General features: G+C 42.0%; 1 protein-coding gene across 9 annotated transcripts in view; it reads right to left on the bottom strand.

Annotated features, from left to right (window-relative positions):
- Positions 1-3,747: 3,747 nt before the first annotated feature.
- ST8SIA6 (ST8 alpha-N-acetyl-neuraminide alpha-2,8-sialyltransferase 6) overlaps positions 3,748-24,460 on the bottom strand; it is a 73,477-nt gene continuing 52,764 nt past the window's right edge. For 3 of the 9 annotated variants that reach the window (XM_065050899.1, XM_065050898.1, XM_065050892.1), the window contains one exon: positions 10,747-23,284. In XM_065050899.1, coding sequence (XP_064906971.1) covers positions 22,816-23,284 — 469 coding nt within the window. In that variant the 3' untranslated portion in view covers positions 10,747-22,815. Of the gene's footprint in view, positions 3,770-10,746; positions 23,285-24,460 lie in introns of those variants that run through there. The other 6 variants (XM_065050901.1, XM_065050893.1, XM_065050897.1 and 3 more) reach the window with 5 other exon arrangements.

The following is a 24,460-nucleotide window of genomic DNA, read 5'->3' as shown; positions in this document are numbered from 1 at the left end:
CTGTAGATGTACTTTTCACTTGCTAGAATTTTCTGGTTTTCTCATTTGGACATAATTTCTGTGAAGTTCTAGTAGCTCACTGTCCTTTTCAATTGGGCTGGATTTTTTTGTGTATTTGTTGGGGATTTTGTTTTGGTTTTTGGGGTTTTGTTTGTTTGGTTGCTTGTTTTTTTGTTTGTTTGGTTGTTTTCTTTCTAAGAGGCTTTTCAGCAATATAGTAGAAAGTTCTCAGTTTAATATGGTACTCAAAACCTCTCTTCGTGGCTTACCAGCATTTTCAATCTCGTAGCTTCTACTTAAAAAAAAAAAAATGGTGCCCACATTTGGAGAAAGGTCCCTTTTGAAGTTCAGCTTGATTGAAATGGACTTTCAGGTAATTTTTCCTTCCTGGCTCAATTTTGAATTTCAGTGCATGCAACTGCTTCACCACTAACCTCTCCACTTTCCACACAGCCTATAAATTGCTTGTCTCTCTCTGTCCTCTGCAAGAAATGTTCTTACCATTTCTCTCCTTTAACCCATAAGGACGTAGCCACTTTCTTCCTCTAGGTATTGCAGCTCCTACATACCTAATTGAACTTGGAGCAATTGCTTTGAACTTCATGGCATCAATTTCAGATGTGAAAAAGAGCTTTCAGATGAAAGCCTGTCAGTTTTTTTCTTCTAACTTTATTAGCTAGACCAATAAAACACAGGGCCTCTATCCACAAACCTTGACTTACATTGTCATCAAATGAACTGGCACTGCAGGTGCTCCCCATCCAGGCCACGTCCCACCTCTCCCAGGCACGGACCAGGGCAGGTGGGGGGGAAGGACAGCTGGGGCAGCCCCAGCCCAGGGCACCAGGAATCTCCATGGAAAAGGAGGTGCCTGACGTAGAGGATGTCTGCTCTAACCTGCCTGATCAGGAAGAACAAGTAGATGAAGCCTTCTACAGACAGATAGGAGTAGTCTCATATTCCCTGGCCCTGGTCCTCACGGCAAACTTTAACCACACTGGTACCTGCTGGAGGGAGAACACAGATGGGAATAGGCAGCCTTGGAGGTTCCTGGAGAGCACTGATGACAACTTCGCAACCCAAGTGATAAAGGAGCCAGCAAGGAGAGATGCTCTGCTGGACCTCACACTTAAAAAGAAGGAAAGACTCATTGGGTTTGAAAGTCAAAGGCTGCCTCAGATGCAGTGACCAGGAGATGGTGGAGTTCAGGATCCTGAGATAAGGGAGCATGGCAAAAAGGAAGATCACAATCCTGGACTTTAGGACAGCAGACTTTGGCCTCTTCTGCTTGAAAGAGTCCCATGGGATAGGACCCTAAAGGGAAGAGTCATCCAAGAAAGCTGGTTGATATTCAGTTATCACCTTCTCTGTGCTCAAGAACAGCCCATCTCAAACAACAGGAAGTCAAGCAAAAACACCAGGAGATCTGTGTAGATTAACAAGACGTTCTTGGCAAAACTCAGACATAAAAATGAAGTATACAGAAAGTGATGTCAAGGTAAGGTAACCTGTGAGAAATATAGAGACACTGTCTGAGCATACAGAAATGGTTAGGAAAGCCAAAGCCACCCTGAGTTGAGTCTGGCAAGGGATGTCAAGAGCAACAAGAAAGGCTTCCATAAATACGTAAGAAGCAAAAGATGACTAGGGAAAAATCTGCTGCTGAAAGTGGCAGGGGTCCTGGTGACACAGGACATGGATAAGACTGAGGTATTGAATGTCTTCTTCACCTCAGTCTTTGCTACCAAGACCCACCTCCAGTAATCCCCAGAGACCAGGGGAAAGATTGGAGCAATAAAGCTATACCCTCGGTGGAATAGGATCAGGTCAGAGAATACTTAGGCAAATTGGACAGGTATAATGCCATGGGGTCTGGTGGGATGCACTCATGCGTGCTGAGGGAGCTGTTTGATGTCAGTGTGAGGCCACCCTCAATTACTGTCGAATGATCATGGTGCCTGCGTTAGGTGCCTGAAAAGCACCTAACTGGAGGAAAGCAATTGTCACTCCTATCTTCAAGAAAGGCAAGGAGGACCCAGGGAACTACAGCCTGTGTCTGACCCCAGTTGCACTCACTGGGCCTGATCTTGACCCGCACCTTGGGCCTGACATCTTGGCCAGGCCTTGGCCCAGCCCCAGCATAGAATCACAGAGTGATTGAGGTTGGCAGGGACGTCTGGAGTCATATGGTCTAGCCCTCTGCTCAACCAGGGGCACCTTGAGCAAGTTGCCAAGGACCATGTTCAGATAGCTTTCAAATGTCTCCAAGAATCAAGGATTCCATAACCTTCCTGTGCAGCCTGTGGCAGTGCTCAGTCATCCTCACAGTGAAAATGTGTTTAATGATGTTTGGAGGGAACCTCCTGTGCTTCAGTGCATGCCCATGGCCTTTGGTCCTGTCACTGGGCAGCACTGAGGTGAGCCTGGCTCTGCCTTCTTTTCACCCTCCCTAAAAGTGGGTTATACATTGATAAGATCCCACCTGAGCCTTCTCTTCTCCAGGCTGAACAGTCCCAGCTCTCTCAGCCTTTGCTCATATGGGAGATGCTCCAGTCCCTTCATCATCTTAGTGTCTTTCATGGGACTTTCTCCAGTATGTCTGTGTCTTTCTTGTCCTGGGGAGTCCAGAAATAGACACAGAGCTCCAGGTGTGGCTTCAGCAGTGCTGTGTACTGAGGAAGGATCATTGGAAGAGCTGTCTGTAGTCCTTGCACTGCTACACCAGCAGCAGTGGGACCATGCGGGCAGCAGCCGCTGGGGTTGGGAGGGAGATGTGTGGGGATAATGTGAAGGGGCCTTATATTAATGTCTCCATGCAGGATCTCAAATGTTTTGTTTTGGATTTGTTAGAGCCACCATTCCTTGTTACCTTTGTTGTGTTAATGTCCTTTTATTTTGTCCTGCCTTTTCATTTTTCAAATGAGCAAATACAAGTATTATTGAAGTTGCATGCTGTCATTCTTGCTTTTTGATTTCTGGGGCCCTTGGCCCTTCCTTCAAACCCTCAGTTTCCCTCCTCTCCCCACAGAAGCCTGAAGTTCTGTATAAAGGCAAGCAGACCCCTTCTCTGCAGAAGAGCCCAACACTAAAATTTGTGGGGATACTGCAAAGGGTCCTGCCCTGTCCTCCACTTCTGAGACAAGACCTCTCATGAGGCTTCAGATGAGCAGAGGAGGCAGCAGAAGAGCAGAACCTCCCTCCTGCTGCCCCTTGGCTGCCTGGCACTCACCTCACCAAGGGCACATGGGAACTCTGGCTTCATGCGAATGAAGACTGAGACCCTCATTTACACCTTCACGTACTTTGAACTCCAGGAGAGCAGCACCAGCTGTAATTCAGATGGGTATCCTGATGCCACACACGACTGCGTCATACTCAGCCAATGTAATGTAGCCATAGTCCTCAGATGTCCTTCCTGCTTGACAAGCCCCTGAAGGACTGGACGAGGATCTCTCTGGTCACTGACTATGTAGTCATAGGCCCTGCCTACAACATACGAAGATCCCATTTGTAGTCCCCTCATAAGTGGGTCTCTGCAGGAGGTTGCATCACTTTGTAGGGACCAGTGATGTGGACCATGCAGGGATGGCGAGTTTGGAGCCTAGCCTGGCACATCCCAGCTCCTGGTGCCGCTGCCTTCCTCAGTGGTGGGAGTGAGGAGCGTTGTGCTCAGTAGAGCACGGAGGCAGGATATGTGTAACTCAGTCTGCATCACTTCATCCAGGGACTGCAGGGCTCTCCTTAGCTCCTTCAGAAACATCACAGACATCTGCAGACAGAACGGCAGTCAAGAGTAATATGGCAGCTCCAGAATATGCACTAAATGCAGTGTAAAATGAGAACATAAGGCTTTATCTGGAGAGAAAAACACATATAAGAGAAAAAAGGAAACATTTACAGAGCTACTAATGGAAAACATCTTACTTTCATTCCTAGACTGAACACAAAGAACCAACTACATTAGCTTTTTGCTCTTACAGAATATTAGTAGTTCGGGCATGAAGTCAGTCTTCAAAGGGAGGTGAGTAAGGTGGGCACTAACTGAAAAGCCAGCACAAGGCAGCGTAACAAAAGGAAGGCATTGGAGAGCCTCACCAATGACAGCATGATAAGGAAAGTGATCAAGAAACTGTGTGACTGTGATAAGTCTGAGAATGTTCCCAAAAGGAGATGAAATAGTCCACCAAGTGCTGGGGATTAATCTTGTGTAACACGATGGACTACAGACTACCAAAACCAACAGCAAGGTCTGAATGTGGGAAGTCCTTCAGCTTCTGTGCACCCACCAGCCTGAAAAAACTTTCTGGTTTGAATCATGCAAGACTTCTTGTGTCCTTCCCTTGCTCACGATGGCTCTCGCATTGCTGCAGCTTCCACGCTGGTATTTCCAAGCAAAAATGACAGGCATCATGGGCTTCTCCAAACAGAGCAGAGTCCCTTCTATTCTGTATCACCAGCCTCCAGCTGGAGAGTTGCACTTTACTACTTTGCACTTTGAGAAATGTTGACATTAAGGTAAGGTATTATGTGGGCAAGAGCCTACATGAATAAATCCTGCAGGGTTTATTTGCCTGCGGTCTGAATGGAGCCTGCTGGAGCTGTTCAGGGGGTGAGAAGGAGGCAGCAGCAATATGAGCAGAGGTGATACAAATGGCACAGGATGCAGAAAAGACAGATTGGTATAGGCTTGGCTATAAAAGGTTTAGAAAACCACTATTTTATATATGAGACAAAGGAAAATACTGGGCTGGCTTTCTACCTTTGTTCAATCTCCTTTCCATGTACATAAAGCAATTTCAAATAGAGGATTTGCTTTTAATCTCTCAAATATTATTTCTGTTCAACCAAGAATCCCTTCCCCAAATGCACTATATATCACTGGAGACCTGCTCCACACTCCAAATTTTTTTCATGTAATAAATACTTGACATTTAGAAAAATTGCTTCTAAATTTACACAGTGCAGAGCTCACAGTTTGAGATTACCCTTTAAACACCCTGAAGTGCCAGGCACATAAATAAGTATCTTTGCAAATAGATTCTCATTTATCAGCTTTGCAAGTGTATTTTCAGTTCTTGGAGATCGGTGATTACTACAGAAAGAAAGCAACAGCTCTGGTTTAAATTAAATAGTAAAGTACAGGAGAAAGGCTGATCAAAAATGTTAAATTCTCTCCTTAGTCTTTTGATTTGTTTTCTCTCTTTGTAATTTAAGTTTCATAGTAATGGTACTATACATCTAAACTATTCAGTTGTGCTTTATGTCATGGCCAAACAAGCAGAGACCAAGGTGCGGAACAGCAACAAGACATAAATGCAGGTTTTGGAGAGGGGAAAAGCTGTCTGTCTGCAGTTCACACATGGTCTCCACAGTACAGAACGTAAGTGGGTCTCAATATGTAGTGGATTTACCCCATAACACTACTGGGAGAGGACCAAGCATTGCTGTCCCAATTTTGAAGATGGAGTAATAGAGGCCATAGAGAAATCAAGGCACTGCCCACCACTCTCAATACATGGAGACTAACAAGAAAAGATCCCTACAAAGGTGCCCTTCCCTCTGAACTGCAAAGTCTTGCCTCATTAACATGTGTGTGGAAAGGAAAGGGAGAAAAGATTCCTGATAGCCACAAATTGGTTAGCATCCCTTCTCACTGTCACAAAAGACCTGCGGATGGTGCCTGTGCTGCAGCAGTGATGCAGCTAAAGGTGCCAGGCAAGGATACAACCTTAACTAGTGAGCAAGCTGATCCTTTCCTGTAACTGTCAAAAACCTAAACCTCCTGCTCCAGCTGGCTCTCTGTTGTCAGTGGAGCCATAGCAGCGCTGTGGTGGATGGGAGAAAGAGCCTGCCTGTGTTTTGCCATGAAGTTTGAGCCAGTGACAGTGATGATCATGATGATTCCTGACTTTTGTTTTGGTTTGGATGTGCCAAAACATTGTTACTTGGCCAAATAATAACTCCAGTCAAACTAAAGTAGTTTGGCACATTTTCTGGCAAATGGCACATGAAGCCATGAATAATGGACTGAGTGTGGAGGTCTCTGTTAGTACATGATCGTGCTTTTGCTGCTGCTTACCTCTGAGCACGGGAAACCGGGTTCAAGGAACATGCTGCCCAGTCCAGCTTCATGACATCCTCTTCATTAATGTTGTATTACACAGAGAACTGGCTATTACCTATCTCCAGTTTTTGGTTCCTTCAGGAATATCTAGCCCATGGCTCCCAAAGTCCCTCAGACTCACAGTTACATTGTGTCTTGCTAATGAGTTTAACCAACCAGTGAAAATGCCTAACTGAAAGCAGTTTTACTTGCACTGCTAGATTGCCGAACTAAGCTAAAGCCAAAGTACAATAGGATTAAACTACTTTTAATGTATCTAGTCAGAGCTGTACAACAGTTCGAGTACACAAATCCAATACTGATTTCAATAGTGAACATTTCATAGAGAAAAACGACTTTTACATTCTGATTAACTTCTTGTGATCGTGAAAATTGGTTTAGAGATCAAAGAACTTAAGTTCACCATGTTTGTTATTCGCAAAGGTACAGCAGATACTTTCAGAGAATCCTTATCAACCTGATCACATTATATGCTGTCTCTAAGTGTTATACAGTCTGCTGCTTAGCTACTATTGCCCTGGTCACAAAGTCTAATGCCATGGGTGTAATGACCAAGCCAGAGACAAGCACATGACTTGGTATGAATAAGGCAGGTGGCAGCTCAGTCTGGGCTTGTACCTGTTGTTCACCAACACTGTAGTCTCTTAGGGTGGTGCATTGAACTACAAACATCATGGTCAAGCTGGTCACCCTACACTCCCTTTATACACCAGGGAGCCTAGGGCATGGTTTATCACATCCTAACATAGATGCTTAAAATAAACCAGATGAATTATGCTCCACTTCTTTCCATAGAGCATAAAGGGAACCTACAATGATGAGTTTTGATTTCTACACCTGCATTCTGTCATGTGGAGACCATCTTTGGTGTCAAAATGCATCTACTTCAGTTCACTGCTAGACTGTATAGCACCAAACTCCTGCCCTGGGCCACACTCTCCGCTCCTCTTTTTCTTTTCCCCGGGTCTGAGGTCACTTTGCAGTGATCTTCCAGCTCAGCTGATCTCTTGCTGTCTGGCTTTTGAAATTAATATCCTCAGCAAATCACTCAACTCCTGCAGAGCACATACAACACAATCAGTATAATTACTTCACGTCACACCTCAGTTGTCACTTCACTTTAATGGACTAAAAGTAAGATGAACTTGAAAAGTGCTCTAAGTTAATGTTCTTAGAATTTCTATTTTAGACTCCTCTGAAAGATGTTAAATATATTCAGGAAAAGATATTTCATCCTGGAAATTATTATCCATATTAAAGCAGACTGAATAAGGCAAATGGAGTTCAGAGCTCTATGATAAGGCACTGTTAAAAAACATTCAGTGCAGACAGAAAAAGGGTAGGACAGGAATGATGGGACTGATCTAGTAAGTGTAGGTGTCCATGACGTAGAAATTTCTATATGAAGTAGTCACCTGTGCTTATGGACCATGGAGCTCAGCATACAAGTCACACCTTGAACTGGAGACTTTGGTTGTTGAGATGAATCTCAGGCTATTTCCTTCTGCCACCAAGCTCAGCTTTACAGCAAGGTGAGTTGCCCAAGGACACCAGTAGGCCTGTGTCACAGCTGCTAGATCTGCCCCCAACTCTGGCCATCCAGTATCTCAACAAATCTGGCTTTTGAAAGGAAGTTATTTTATGCTAGCATTTGATGCAGAACAGTGTATTCAGTGCCAGAGTACTATAATCTCCCAATTCAGGTCACTGCCTCTGCCACTTAATGACTGCACTCCCCTCGTCCTTCCTTCATAACATTTCTCCATGATGTACCATATACAAACATACCCAGAGTGTCTTATATTTTGTCTCTTACACTTCAATTCCAATCCCTCAGAGAACATTGTCTTACCTGGAACTAGCTTTGAGACCTTTCCCAAGACTGTAACAACCCTGTATTTTGGAAAGTAGAACCACTCATCTAAAATCCAGCTAGGGTAAGAGTCCTTGTGGTCCTCTCACAATCCAGCTTCAGGACATTTGCTGGGGCAGCATGCCACCCAGCTCAACTCCTTCCTCTCCCACAGGTGATGCAGACCCATCATTCCCACCTTTCTGGCAGGTCCATGGCACACAGGTGCTGAGGGGTCTGGGAGGGCCGGTGGCGGGCAGGACCTGTGCCCGTGTTCTGCTGGAGAGCAGGAGGGCCCGGGGCTGCAGCCACCACCGGGGGGTCCTGCCCGGGCTCACAACAGGTCTTTCACAACACATGTTGTTCATGGCAAACTATCAGATTCAGAGGGACAATTCGAGCTGAGGGACCATTATTGAGTGTTTTTACTCTGTTAAAAGCCCACACATAGTACAAGAGTAGTTTGCTTCCTTATAAAGGAGATTAAAAGCTAAACACAAAGAACTAATGCCCCTGCAGGTTTGGATTTACACAAGCAGCACTGCGCTTAGAATTCCGTCAGATTATTTTTGCCCTAAAAGTCTCTCAAAATGCCTGATAAATTTAGAAGATGAAAGTTATTCTGTTTTTAATACTTCTGTCTTTTTCCCAGCACATCCAGTATTTCTTCCTCCAAGGACAGTGGCAGGACATGAGCCCCTGGACTAATTCAGCTTTGCTTCCCTGTGCTGTAGAAAACAGACAGCAGCTTGAATTCAGTCCTCAGTGAGCTCTCTCTTTTTTTCACTTACATGATAAAAGAGTTTCTTCTGCATTTATATACTTAAGAGCTAATGCTTTCATTATGCTATCACCATTAACCAGATGGTTCCATCTATCAGTGTGCACAGGCCACAAAGTCTTAACACTCCTATTCACTATTAATTGGTTCTGGCTGCAGAGTGAGGACAACATAGGCACTTGATAGAGGATGGAAGAGGTAAGTTAAAACTTACACGTTATCTCAAAATCCAGGCACATTCAGATACCAGGACATGGGCACACTGGGATCGTTGAGAAAGAGGCGATCCCCCCTCTTTTTTAAAATGCCAACGGTCTTCCTCAGCCTGTATGTGTATTTTTCCAGCATCTGGGTGTGATGTGGCCATGACCCCAGCTTCACTAGCCCACTGGCATGGCTTTCAACTTGTGGACTAATCTTTGGCCATTCTCTTCTCCTGGACTAACCCAGTCCCCTTGTTTTGCAACATCTTCTAATGTTGCCTAACAATATTTTGAGGAATGAGGAAAACCTAACCTGGTCTTGGACAATCTTGTTGCTCCTGGGAAAATTCCTTCTTCATCCCTTCTAGCAGCAGGGACCACGTGTGCCAGCTTCATGGGAGATGCTCTGCCCGTCGGAAGTTTGCACTTGGTGCGATCCAGAAGCACTACTCTCACTTGACAGGCACAACCTCAGTGCAGAACCACTTCCCTCCCACTCTCCTCTTGCCCAGACAGCTTTTTGCAGACTGCTTCCCTTCTAAGCGGGTGATGAGGAAGAGGCGATGCTGTGTCTGGGGCAGCACTTGCTTATTCTGTACCAGGACTAAGCAGCTAAATATTTGAGACGGCTAAGCTCATTCTAAGGTGCTTTCTTTCCACTGTAGGAATCACACTTCTGCTTTAGGAATCACTCAAATTATGAAGACACATATGCATCTGCATCACTCATATAGACAATTCCATCTGCTAGCACAGCAAACAGAAGAAACCCTTTGGTTTTGATCATATATGAAAGATGATGTGCTAAGGGAAGGAGAGAGGCTGCAAAGAGCCAGATCTTCATGTTTGGGCAGAAGCCACTTGGTGGTCTCTGAGGCCAAATAACAACTTCCAATTCTAATCCTCTGTTCTGGCTACACTAACATTTGCCAGTTGAAGGTCAGTCCCTAGAGGGCCCTAAAGGATAATAGTCCACAGCACAAAACAGCTGCATGTTCCTATCTGACCTGATTTGACCAGACAGCTTCTATTTGGAGAAGGGTCAATAAGCAAGGCAGAAGCTACATGGCCTTCTTCTGTCCAAAAGTAAAAAGCAAATGCTTTGAGTGAAAATGCTTTCTCTGAACTTCATCTGTTTGAAATTTGTTTACTACAACCATCTCTGTACATGTCTCACAACCAAAACCTTACTAAGGAAAAAAACAACATCAAAAAGCCACTGAAACGTATCTAGACGGCTCCTAGGTGCACATTTATGAGACATATACTCACGGTCAGGATTTTGTATGAAAAATTTTTGCATCAGTAGTTTTAGTATTTCCAGGTAATCACTGTTTTCAAAGTGTTCCGTGATTTTTAGAGGTAGTTTTCAAGTTTAGTACATATTTTTAGTGAAAAAATGCAACAATTTTTGTCTCGTTTGGTTCCTTTTCTTGTTTGATTTTTCATCAATAAATAATTTTTAAAATAAGTTGAGTCATTAGAAGCAATAAAAGATGGTTAATTGTGTTACCATACAGTAATGGAAAAGACTGAAATGACATGAAGGTATTATTTAAGGAGTACATATTTATACATGCCCCAATGCCCAAACCCCTGTACCCAATTTTAAGCAGAGCCTGCCTTTTTCCTTGTACAATTTTAAGCAACTGCCCATATTTCTACTGAGAGTTGCTAGCACTGATGCAGAGGAATCACACTAATGCATTTTTTACACTGTTGTGCCTCAGAAAACATATTTTTGATTGTTAAGTCTCAAGAATACAAAAATGAAAAAAAATCACAATTATGCCTAATAGGTCTTTATTTCCAAACAGAAACTGCAAAAATATTCTATTACAGAACAGGTAACAACTGCAGAATTCTAAGTATGCATTATAACAGTGAAACCATTGCCTCCTTGACAAAAAATCATTAGGCACTTCAAACAGGAAAACAAAGTACAAATTAAATCAGCCATAACAGATGACTCAACAATACAACTTCATCTTGTTTTTCTGTAATAAAAGCGCACACATGGTTGAGGGGCTTTCTGTGCCTCCTCCTAAATCCTGCGCAGAGACACTTCTATGTTACGCTGCACACGTTCTACTCAGACAATATCAAATTCACATCTGAAAACACACAGAAGTTCAGTGTTGAGAGAATTTGAAGGAACCTTTTTTGGAAACAGCAGCAGCAGAGCCTACACTAGCAGCTTCACACAGAGCTTGGCGCATGTGGGGGAGCACAACTATACCAGCTCCGAGGGGAGGTAAGCTCTGCTTGGACAATTGCATTGAAAAGAAAGGAACCAAAATGAAGGCAAACATAACACATCTTAAGAGACAATGAAACCTCTGGGCAAAGGCTATCATGGAAACTTGATGACATTACATTTTGACACATGGAACAGTCTCTGAAAAGAAAAAATCATGTATTTGCCATCCCTTAGGAGCAGCCCTGTGCAGAACCTCTCAATACACCTATCTTCTCACTTGTAGCTCTCGACCTAAATCAGAAGCAGAGGTAGACTCTTAGAGCCATCTTAGAAAGGTAAATCTCAGAAGCAAATGTCCAAACAACTAATGAAAATAACCACCTAGAAATCAGATACTCTTAAAAATGATTTTGGGTTGTACCACTGTTTTTTTAGGTGACATTATGTAACTTCCCCCACAGTTTACTCTGGTAGCATAAAATGTAATTAATATTTTAAATAATTTTAATTAGATACCGAAATAATACTAAGAATATTAACACAAAAAATACATATGAAGCTACTATATAAAATATGCATATAAAATATGCAGAAATTTCAGCTATTACACTTCAGTTTCACAAGAATTTAATAATGGGTTTGTACCATAAGCACTCACAATAAATACCCCAAGGAGGAGGTGTTTTCAGGGAATCACCCGACAGCTGAGCCAAGAGCTGAGAAGCCTGGCAGCTGCTGAACTACAGACTTGCTGTGAAGAATCTCCTCTTGTCAAGGACTAAAGTGAATAGTGAGGAATTTAAACCCAGCAATCTTGTTGTAGACTGACTGTCCTGTCACAACCATTAGCATGATTCATTCTGATGGCCTCTTGCCATGATACCATGAATTCATGGTGGAATTGTCAAATACTACCATCATACAATTGTCTTGAGTTTTCTCCCTCACTAGAGAAAAGTGGGATGAAAAAAAGACAAGACACAACAGTACCAGGTGCAGCAACAACCACCCATGTCTCACACTGTATTGCCGAAGCTACATCAGGGTTTAGCAAAAGACAGATTTGACTGTTTATCTGATGGCAATGTAAGGATACCACTCCTCGTATTTAACCTCAGGGGATAAAAAAAAAATTCTAGTAGTTCTGGTACTTGCAATAAAGAAGCACAGCCGGACTGTTTTCGTCCTTAAGCCGGTATATGCCAACACCTGCCACTGACAGGCAGTTATTGCTCAGACAGAGAAGGGTGTGAGCTCAGTAAATGGCCACACATCACAGCAATAAATTTAGTTACTGTGTGGAACTCCTTGGTCTATGGCAAACCCAAGCTGACGCACTGCCATTTGGTTTAGCTCTTGTACTGCTTGCATTTACTTGACATGGAGAGCACACTGACAGGATGCTAGCCCAGCTGGACCAGTGCACAGTAACCCAGTAACCTGGAGACACTCCCCTGGAGAGGCAGTGTTCCCCAAATAGGCAGGTATTCTCAAATGCAACTTTATGAAAGGAGACCGCTAAGTAACAGCAATAGCTCCTTTGTTTAGTGGCATGCTGCAGATCATTTCATGCTCTGCTTGACCATCATGATAATTTAGAGCCAATTAAGAAATAAAATGAACGTCATGAAAATCTGGAGCAAAGCTTAATAAACATAAATCTGCCCACTCGTTGTGCTCGACAGCTGAAAGGCCCAAATTATTTCTCCTGAGTACCCTGAAATCTCAGCAGCCTTTGAAACTTGGCTGTCCAGAAATTCAGAAAAGGATGATGCTCCTGCATAAAACGACAGAACTCAAAATCAAGAAAGCCAGGCTTTAGATTGTAAATACACATCCTTTTGTTGCTGTTCTCAGCTACAAGACCTAGAGATGAAAGAGATGAGCTGATGAAGCACCACACAATGAATATTACTTGGCTGTGAATATACTTCAAACTAAGGTATGTTCAACTAACAAGCACATGTATAAGAAGTCTACTGTTTCAGACCACGCAACAAGTGGTTATCAGCTGTTGAAACAAAGCTGTTTCAGAATAAAGTACTTCACAGAATATTCCTTGGGCTTGATCTCATGCAGACTCCTGTACACAAGTGGATGTGTGGTTTGCGGACCTGAGAGCCCCTGCAGGAGTTACTGCATAGATGGTCATGATCTCATTCCACAGATTTGTCACCTGAGAGCAAGTGACAAAACAGGAAAGATCTCCAGGTCAAACATTTTTTAAACGTAGATTGTCACGTCCAGGCTGTAGCTCTACCACAGAGCCTGTGCAGGGTCAAGGTCTAAGTGATCAGTTAACTCAGACCAATTAACCAATCCAGACACCTATACTGGATAAAATAAAATAATATATAACAACAGGAATATTTTGCTAGTAATTTGGGGAGCCCACAGAAGATGCTAGGTCAACTAGAACATTTAGTTTCTTTTCCTAAATCACACAGGACGGAGAATTTCATCTTGACTCAAGCGTGGCAATATGTCAGACATCTCACTACTGTACAAAGGAAAGAGAATCAAAGTGAGATTAACTGGTCTCCAAACTGCCAGACCTTGCACAGCTCTCTTCTCTCCAGATGCTGTTTTTGATTCTCGGATTAGCAGAGACTGAAAGCGCAGGCATGCTGAATAATGAGCAAATTTATGCAAGTTCACTATCAGTGACCTGAGAAACAGTATTTACAGTCAAAGGTATTTTTTTACTGTCATCATTTCTGAACCTGCTGGTGGTGAACAGCTTGTTCAAGTGACTGTGAAGGGAAAGAAATGGGGGGACAATAATCACCCAGTGTAGGTACCTATAGCCCCTAAGTGTCCTCTGTCACTGCAGGGAGAGCTGGGCTCCTGCCCACCAGAGCAGCCACCGTGCTGTGATCCCCCCTTGCAGGAGCCCATCTCTCCCTTCTGACCAGGGAGTCCCCCAGAGCTGTCACCCTCTGGACTTGCCCGAGGCTTCAGGGACCTCTGGGCCTGCCCAGCAGTCATCAGATAACAAACGGCCCCCGTCGTGCCCTGTGGTCCCACCTGCAGGGTCTCACCTTCTCCTTTGCTTTGACTCTGAAATTTCCCAGGCTCTGTCGGCATGAACCAATTTTCTTGTTCTGTTGCCACACCAGGTTTTTGCCAGCTCAGTGTGTCAAAACAGCTCGTGTAGGACCAGACAGGAGCCAGAGATGGCACGAAGGAAAGGTTGGAGTGCAAGAATGAGGAACGGACTGCATAGCCAGCCATTACAGCTTAAGTCACTGCAGAGCTACAGCTCAAATTTAGCACCTCTGGTTACGCAATGCAAATATCCCACCATGCTACCTTCCTTGAGATAAAAACCCAACCATTTAAAGTGTGTTTTACTCTGCTGCAAGCACAGCAACATTTGATTCATAGCCACACAAACCCCCCAACAGACACTAAACAGGCCCACATAACACCACACAGGGGGAAGAGAAATAACCAGCTCGAGGCAGCACTGGATCCTAAAGGAAGATGCAACATTAAAGATTCAGAGGAGAAAAAGAAATAAAAGCAGCCAAGCAGGCCTTAATCTAAAGCCGCTGTGAAGCAGTCGTGTGCAAGGACACTGTCAGCCTTTGCAGCGGTACAGTGGAACTATTAGCACGTTGTCAGTGTTTCTATCTTTAGAAAACTATTTAATCTCAATATTCACTCCATAGCATGTGACAGCACTGGAGGCCCACAAACCCTAAAATTCATTATTCCTTATGTGAAGTAGAGAAACTGAAAGGCCTTTCTTAAACTTTGGTCAAGAATCCTTAATCAAAGCTGCACTTGGCTCAGTGCTGCAGAAGTCTTATAAACATTCACAACCAGGTGCAAAATCCATTTATTCATCATTAACCTGGCACAGATGTAGAAAAATGAGAAATAATATATTTGGCTACTCGAGAAAACATCCTTTGTTGCAGTGAGTGTACTTCAGCGAGTCTTGATCCATCTAACCATACCCTGTCACGCAGAAACACCACTATTATATTAACTTGCCCAGCCTGGGCACAAATTAACACAACCCAGCCGCCAAGCACACAGCAGCAGCAGCAATGATAATAAAGTTGCGTACAAGGTCTGTGCTCACATGGAGAGAAGTGAATCCAACTAACGTCTCATAATAACTTCATGTCTGCACCAAGGCCAGAGAAAGCTACATTAAAAATAGATTCTTAACCTGAAGTCTAATAGAGCACATTTTCATTCTATGAGTTAAGGAGTATTTGTAGGAAAGGGTAGGAAAGGTTAACAATTCCTCCGCACATTTCTTGTCAGCCCTGTGCTCTATACAAATCACTGAGAGCTTTGAGAGCACAGAGGACCTGGTCTTTGGGCTGATGGCAAGTTCAAACCTTGCTGAAAAAATGCTACAAAGTGTCTGTCCATGTCACAGAGCTTTCCGTTTGCTTTCATTTGTGAGTGCTACATCACGCTCCTTCAGCTAAGACCTCTTTTCATCAAAGAAACTAGAATAGGTTTCTTCTTTTTGGCTAAATGTCTCTTGAAATGTATTCCAATAACCTTTCAGTTTACCAATAACATAGCTGCACAGAAATAGTCCAGATACGCAGTAACTTCAGCACTTTATGGTGTGTCTAGCTACCAAACACTTTTGAAAAAAGTTGCTTCTCCACTGCAAATAAGTTTTATTTTCTCCTCTCTGCATCTACTTACACACAACCAGGTTTTTCTACTTCACTCGTGCTGAGCAGTTCACTGAATTTAATCTGAGCAATGAATGGTACCCTTTGTATCATCTCTCAGCACACACAAAGCACTTGCAATTGTTCTGAATACAACGCAAGATCCTCTCCATCTCTAAAATATATGAATTCTTCCAAGTCAAACCACGTAGCTGCTACACAGCCAAGATCATCTCATTGCACTACACTAGACTGGAATAAGTTATAGTCCTTGCCTGAACACAGGTATGTCTTTGTCTCTCTGGATGAAATATGACATGGTTCTCCTCAACGTAGGCTGTTTGCATCACCCACAGGACAACTACATCACATTGCACAGCTTCCAGCTATGAATGCTCAGGGACAGTCTATGTGAGGGATTTATGGCACAGGACGAGCTCTTTTGGGAGCAAATTTGTCTTTGGATCTATGACTAGAGTCTTGCAGTAGGCAATCATCCAGAACACTTGTAACGTGGACACAGGGTCTTGCCGCAGCCAGATCCCCACACACAAGCAGCAGACGCCTGTGGCCAGAAACCCGCACAGATTCTACTGCTGGAGAAGACAAAACACAGATCTGTGGTGTTGGAACCACAGCAGACCATGGTAAATCAAACCCTTGTGCTGGCCTCTTTCAGTCACCGGCTGATAACGCAGATGTGCCCATCGACTCAATGCTGATGTCTTTATTTCTGTTAAAAGCCATACTGATATTCAGAGGTCTGCTCATGTATTAGTGGTGTCATTCAATGCCCCAAAGCACTATCTATTTTTTAAAAACCTTACTTTCAGAAATTGACTTTATTACTGATAATATGCAGCCAGGATTCATGGACACATCTGCTTGGGTAGGAGTAGTATTGGATTCTGATATCATTACCTTGGAAATGGACCGAGATGCTGAAGGTGTCTCAACCAACTGACCTGAAACCATGAATGATCGATTCTAATATTTCCAGGATTATTTATGTGATTATAAAACAGCTACAAGGTAAGCTTTCAGATATTACAACGATATAGAAATGTTCTTATCAAGTATCAGTTTAAAAGTTTTTTTGAACCTTGTTTTATAAGGTTCAATTCATTTAAGTGAGATTTTTTTCAGATATAATCCTCAATGCGTGGAATATTGAATATTCTTTAAATCAGTTGATTGGGGATTTAATGCTACAGTGGCAAAAGGAGTTTTAGTAAACAAAATACCCAAAGGCATCTGACTGTAAAAGGACATCCTGTCTTTGAACTGATCACTAACAGACTCTCAAAAGAGGAACTGAAACTCTTCTTTTAACAGAAAGTAGTTATTACAAATTTTTGTTGGGTTTATTTTTTGTTTTGTTTTGTGTGTATGCTTGGTTTTTGCCTTTTTTTTTTTTAAATTTCTTTCCCTGCAGTAAAATGTATTAGCAGTAACATACAAGCAGCCATAGCTGGGGTAACAACTGCTTGTTGCAGCTCCTGTAAATGTTAATGTGATTCTTTCCATTGGGCTGATATTTCACTTTTTCTTGTTGTAGGATGTTTCTCTGCAGGTATTCCTGGACCATATGGAAACGTAATGCACAAGAACTGCATGGGTTTTAAATTAAGTGACTTTAGGTTCTTTCCTGTTATGTCCTGGTACAGGAGAAGAGCTTGGGGCTGATTGTTAAAGGAACATTCTTCTAATAATGCTTAGTGCAGTTTCCTTGTCTATAGTCACATATTGATACGAGGTATGCTCAGTGAAAAAAGAAATAGAAACAATAATAGGTTTGGTGCCTATTGTCTTTCTAATGAATGGTCCATCTTATATGCCAGCTGAGATACAGAGCTGGGATTGCACGAATGTGAGCGAAGTCAGGCCCTACCAGCACTCTGGGGACTGCAGCCCGGAACCTGCTTTATTGGCCTGACCTGGAGCTGAACTGCACCTTGGACACGAACACAAGCAAGAAGAGGGGCTTCTAAACAATTATACAGCTCTGGTCCTTCAAACACTTGTTCACAAAATTAACATCATTCACATGAGTGATCCCATTAAATCCACAGCATTATCTATTGCCCACAAAAAAAAAAAAAAAGCCCATAAATCATTTGACTATCTCTAACCTGAGGGATTTTTTCACCTGTGCACCTGGGACAAACTAGGAATGACATGGCTCTGAACTAATTACTCCTCTGTAGCTCTTCTCATCACTCTTCTCACACAGACAAACGCTAGTGCTTACAGTATCAAGTTCTTAATTGAAAATGTTCACTGCCAGCTTATGTAGCTACCATACAGACTGTTGTCTGTATTACATGACATTAACAAAACAGAGAACTTATGGCAAAATATTTTAATGACACTTTAAGAAGAAAAACATGATAAATGTCACATATTGCCACCAACCTGAGATGGTGCTTTGTTATAATTAAACCAATAGTCAGGAGTTTCAGAATTTCCCAAATAAATGTTATTTTGTATTTTAAAAAAAATGTTTACTTGAAATTAAAAAAAAATGTAGCAGTCACTGTGTGAAAAATCACTTCCTTTTCTCCACAAGTATAAAATATTTCTCTATTGTAATAATGTAGTTCAATGCTCACAAAACCACATCAGATCAAATCCCACACCAAACTGCTGAGATACACACAAACTGTCTCCTTGGGACCATCACCCTGGAATTAAAACAATAAAATATGTTATTGGCATTTCTTGTATAGTAGGAAAACTGCTTGTTATATTCAAAATAAGACAATAGCTTAGTCCTCTGTGTATGCACTTCACCTTCTGCAGCTGCTTTTTTATCCTGATTTCAGACTGGGAGTCTGTGACGTTCTTACACATCATCACAGGTCCACAAAATTCTCCTGGGTAAGCTGGGCTGCCAGTTCCTGACCCGGTGGGAGCAGCTGCTCTTGCTGAAGGAGGACGCCTTCCCTGGAACACCCCAGAACTGCTCACACTCACCCCACCTGCACCACCCTCTTCAGGCTTCCCAAGCTGACCAAGGCTGGGTCTAACCAGTAACTTCATGGGACACATCCACTGCTAATCTGAGTATAGAGATGTTCTAAATTATATTATCCTAATCATATTTTGAAATAGCTAGAGATTGAAATGATTCTGTTTTTTCAACAGGTTAGTTCTGCTGTGGACAAACCAACCCCTTTGAAATCTAACATAAATTCTAATTTGATTTAATCTCTATTTTTATGTTCTGGTGGGTTTTAACTAATTCAGAAGCAACTTTTCTCTCATTGTTTCATTACTGACATTATTAACACTTAAGCTTACTTAGTGGCTGAACACATGAGCGAGGTGTGTACTTAAAAGCTACACTGCATGGATACTAACGCAGAAGACCTTTCTTTCAATGCTGTATACATATAATAATTTCATGCTGGATAATATTTGCCCAGGTCAGGGATAGGCTGAAATCTGGCTCCCTGACAGGAATCCAGAGGCATCCTTATTTTCAAAATGTGGTACCATTTTTCTCAAGGTAATTAAAAGTTAATTGTGGGGTAGTTCATATTTCTCTAGTTACACCAAGACACCACAAGCATAAAAGTTTCTGCAGAATCTAAGCTCATGTTGGTATGCTACTGTTATAAATACGTTATTTATAACAACTATACTTATAAATAGGTTATTTATAACAGTATCTATCACTTATTTGGATTGTAGCATTGTAGCAGCTTTCAAGATTAAAAAAGATCACATGCTGACAGAGTTTGGAACAAAACTACTCTCTTTGATGTTAACTCCCGAGCCAGGATGCAGGTGGCCACCTGCTTCACAGGACCTGCCCTGCTGGATCCACCTGGAGCAGAGAGCTGCATTGCTTCTCCCTCTGGCACAAACAGGTGGCTTTTCATCGCCTGCGTGGAATTACAAAGTCCAGACCCAATTTTTACTTTCCAGGTAAGATACACTCACAGTCAGCAGAAGGTTCGGCAGTTCTTACTCCTTAACCTCTGCTCAGCCTCTCCACCTTCAGTCCTTCTGCTCAGACAACTGAGCACTATTCTCTTCCACAGGCTCCAGGAGTCTCAGTTTCATTCTTTCATTCTTTCTTTCTATTTTTTTTCTGTTGACTAACTCCTCTGAGCAGTTTCTTAATGTTACTGTGGTGTATGTCAAAGCAACACATACTCAGCCTCCCCGCTGTCTCTTTCTAGCAAACGGAAAACCTGATGGATTCTTGGTCAGACAAAATTTGCATTTTAAACCAGGCTTCTGGGCAATCAAATTTTTGCTGTCTGATTAATTTATCATCTGACAATTTTTCTAATCATTTTTTTCTGTCTATTTTTAAATATGAATCAGGCCATTTCCCCTCCTTGACCCTATGTTTACTTGAAGCTAATGACATACCCTTCAGGCTTATCAGGTTAAATCGATGCACAAACAAGACTTCCTTCAGCTGCAGGGCCATAGCAAAAATGATTTGGTAATTCAATACAAAATATTAAAGGTCATTATTCCAATTAAATTTCAAGATTTTGCTGATGTTTCATTTTCTACTTCACTATCTGTGATAGGTAGGCATCTACTTTAGCAAAGACATGCACGTGTCTGTTGAGCACGATCATAAAGGTGCAGAGGCAGATATTGAAGCAGATGAAGTTTCCCACATTGTTCAGCATCAGCTCTGCAGGATTCTCCTACCTGACAATTCTCTCTATCCAACACGAAAAGATCACATTTACGATGACAAGGATGGTGTTTAAGAGCAATACTGCCAAAATGATTAATTGGGATACAGTTGTGCTCTCCCTATACTGTTCTGGAACCTGCTACCTGCTTGCAATACAGCTGGTTGCAGCAGAGCAGCTTCTTGCACTTCTTATTTACAGCAGCAAACTTTTGTGTCCCAGTAACATGTGAGGGAAGTGGGCACCCAGTCGTGTAAGGAACCTTCAGCTGCCCACTTAGAGGGAAATGCATGGAGCAGGGAGAAGAACATAAAAAGCAAATTGAACACAGAAAGGAAATTGTTCAATTTTTAGAAAAGGTCATCTTCAGTTAAATATACTCATTACAGAATTTCAATTATCTCTAATCGTTGATAATAGTAGCAGAATGCTAGCTCAAACTGAAAGCATTTAATTTCTTTGGTTTTAAAGGGCTAACTTTTCCTTTTGTAAATATAAGTGTAAATTACAGCAGCACAACTTACCATTCTGGCTGCTTTTTCCTTACAGCTTATTTAGACAATCTGGCCTCAGAAGTGATTTTCAGTCTGTCAAGCGTGGACAGCGTTTAATCAAACCATACAGATGCTTAAACATTTTCTGTGGCTTTTTTCTGCTCCTCTCTAGATTAAATATTCATTAAGAGCTGCCTTTCATTTTCTTAGCTGGTGTAGTTACTACAATTAAAATTACATGGTATGTCTCCTGCGATTTATATCATAGGAAGAATAAATACAATGGAAACTGCAGGGTATAAACAGCTTAGCCGCTAAGAAAAATACATTATGTATTTCTTAACCTTTCAAATTTGCTGCAAGTTTTTACAAGCAAAAAAAAGCAAACCCTAGCCACATGAAACTGCATACACATACACCTCCTCCTATGTAATCTCCTGCCACGGAGCAGGAGAATGGATTCACTAGATGGCTTCTAGGTCCCTTCTCTCATGTTTTACATTGATCTAATAACATATGGAAGCAGTTTATTTTTCTATTTCTTCAAATAAACTGAAGCTGAATAAAATTGTGCCTTCTTGGTATTAGCAATCTGCTAGTTCAAAATTTAGCAGCCTCTGACAATGAACCAAGTATGAATGTATCTTTGATAGCATGTTTTCTAAATACTAATACCATCAAAAGATCTTTTCTAATACATTTCAGAACCTAGCCAGAAAACAAGACCTTAGCTTTTGAACTGAAAATTTCTGGCTTGAACAAGATGATGCTATTTTAGTTTATTAAACTTGAGTAATACAGTCTTGAGATTACATCAGTCCAATTAAAGCATATTGTATACAATGGTGGTTCTACCGTGCATTTCACTTACTGTTATATTCACTTGAAGCCCCTGGTGAAATAGAGTTCTGTGAAAAGCAAATCTGACAACAGTATCGTGAGCTGGGGAATTTCTGAGTTAGCTTAAAAGACAAAGAATTATTTATACAAATAGCTCTTATTTTGTCAAAGGGGCAAATCAAGATTGAAAACATGCAGACAAATCTTTTCAGTCATCTGTAACCTGTACACAGTAAATCTGTTCAAGGTCAGAGGCCAGATTCTGTGCTGCATTTCTCCAAGGCAATACATAGAAGGTAGACATCCAAGGGGTATGTGACAGAAAAGACAGGAAAAGGAATGACACTTCATCCCCTATTTGTAACTCCCAGATTCTGAGCTGCCTGAAGGTAAAATCCTCAGCCAGATCCGCTGTGTGTGCGGCAGCGTCCTCCCGGCTGCCCACGGGCTGCTGTGCAGCCAGGGCTGCGGGAGCACATGGCTCCCAACTCGGCTCTGCCCAGCAAGAGGGAACAAAAGCACAAATGCACGCTGCTCCTTCGTGGGGCAACCTTCATCCTCATTTTGGCCTCTGTACACATCAGGAAAGGCTGTCAGGATTAGGTGTCTTCTCTTGTGGATCACAGTATGTGGCTGCCTTTAATACAGCAATTCACAAAAGAGGCTGGTTCGTGGGAATTGATAACAAACCAAACAGAGTTTGGTAGAGAAACATATCAGAGATAAGGAGATACTACTGAATGACGGTGAATTATGGTGACAGTGTGTATTTAGCTATGCTCCCCATCTAAACTTCACAATTAGAAAACATTTTTCAACTCTGTGATACAGTATATTTATTCAGAAAACTCCAGCCTTTCACTTATTTATGAAAATAACTTGCATTAAGTGTAAGGTAGAAATGTCTCTCTAAGGAAGAACAGACCCACACTGATCACAAAACAAGTTTTCCCTTGACACATTTAAATAAAGACATTTTATGTGGTAAGAATGTGACCTACCTTTTTAGTCTGATTCACATTTACCAAACTGCAACTTCAAAATGCCTTTGCCATGAAGCTGAAGGATCTGGTTGTATTCTTTGGGCATTGCATGGAAACCTGGTTTAGGCAGCTGGTTGTCATAATAGTGGTGGCTGATTGGCATGTTGTCTATGGATTTTGAGAAAGGCCAGAAGCCATAGAGCTTCACATTCTCACACAGCTCAAGAGCAGCACTAGTGATCATAAAACCAGATGATAACCGGTAGGCTTTCACACCTTTAGTTCTCCAGAACTGGGCAAGATTTTTCAGGTAAGAGGGGTGAAAAAATATTGCCCTTTGGGTTGCTTTGAACTCTTGCAGAGTGTGATATACTTTAAAGGAAGTGGCTGTGTTGCTTCTGAAGGAAAATGCTGGCAATAAAAGGAAAGAATCTCCATAGACCACAATGTTCTCCAGAAATTCTTTCTTCTTTTCATTTAGTTTGTTGTATCTGTAAAGTAGAATATTTTAGGAAAAGCGTGAATGGAATGTACTATTGATATAAATATTACAGACCAAAACAGCACAACTGCACTTGCATATATGAGTTAGGAACTCTGCTGCACCAGTTCAGCCTGTCTACCTTGCAGATTTATACCCACCTCTTATATGTTGTTATATGTGCAGTTATGAAAATCTGACTTTATTGTATAAAAATGACACATTTCGTAAGATTGAATTTGCAACATGGGAGCTACTGAAGCAGATCAAATTTACTGCTAATAAGACCAGAATTGATCAATTCAAGGAATTCCAAAGGAGAATGCAAAAGAAATCTGATTTTATACTTTCTTTGTTTAAAAATACATGCACTATGATATGCGCTGCATGTATTTGTGAAGTCTGTTTGTTACATCAATAGGCATACAATAACCTCTCTTCAAAATGTGGGTGTCTGCTCTGTGTGGAAATAGCAGTATGTGTATGAACAGTTTTGGAGTGTTAAAGATTAGTGTGTGCTCAAGTTTTGCTGGGTCTTAGCTGCTTTTCATATACCTTTAAAATAGCTGAAAATATAGGCATGTCTATTTATCTGCTTCGCCTACAAAGGGAACACATGGAGATCTGTAAAGACTTAGAGATCTAACTTCACAAAAGATTTACCCTCAGATGTTTTGGTTCCCCAAACACCAGCAGAGACTTAGTTCTCACCACTGGATAATTCCATGCTCCCTAATGTTGAATAGCGAACTTCCACAGTTATCTAAGAGGTAATGCAAGACACAAGGGGGTCTCTCAACTCATTTCCTCTGTAGATCTGAGTTGTCTGGATCACCTGAACATATGGCACTTGCACCCCATTTGGGATTCAAAGCACTGAGTCCTCTTTCTCAGATAGCTGTCTATCTGAGCAGTGCTTTTTTCACCTTTTAAGGGCTACCAGGGCCCACTTTTCACAAATGGCTCCAGCAGAAACTGGAAAACTTGGTTTCATTTCACTTCACAGCTTGAATAGGTTCAAGCTCTTTCCTCAAAAAGCAATTCAAGACAGAGCAGCCACTGCCATTTCCATTCAAATCCCTCACAGAGGAATTATCAATTACCTCTGGCCTGAGCCTTTATCTAGGAAGAGTGGCTGATGGGTGAGCTTCTGGCCTCTACTCCAAGAATTTTCTCTATTTCTACT

Source organism: Columba livia, chromosome 2 (genome assembly GCF_036013475.1).
Source record: "Columba livia isolate bColLiv1 breed racing homer chromosome 2, bColLiv1.pat.W.v2, whole genome shotgun sequence".
NCBI classification, from domain to species: Eukaryota; Metazoa; Chordata; class Aves; order Columbiformes; family Columbidae; genus Columba; species Columba livia.
Note: the sequence above shows the minus strand (reverse complement) of the source record. Positions and strands in the feature narration are given on the sequence as shown.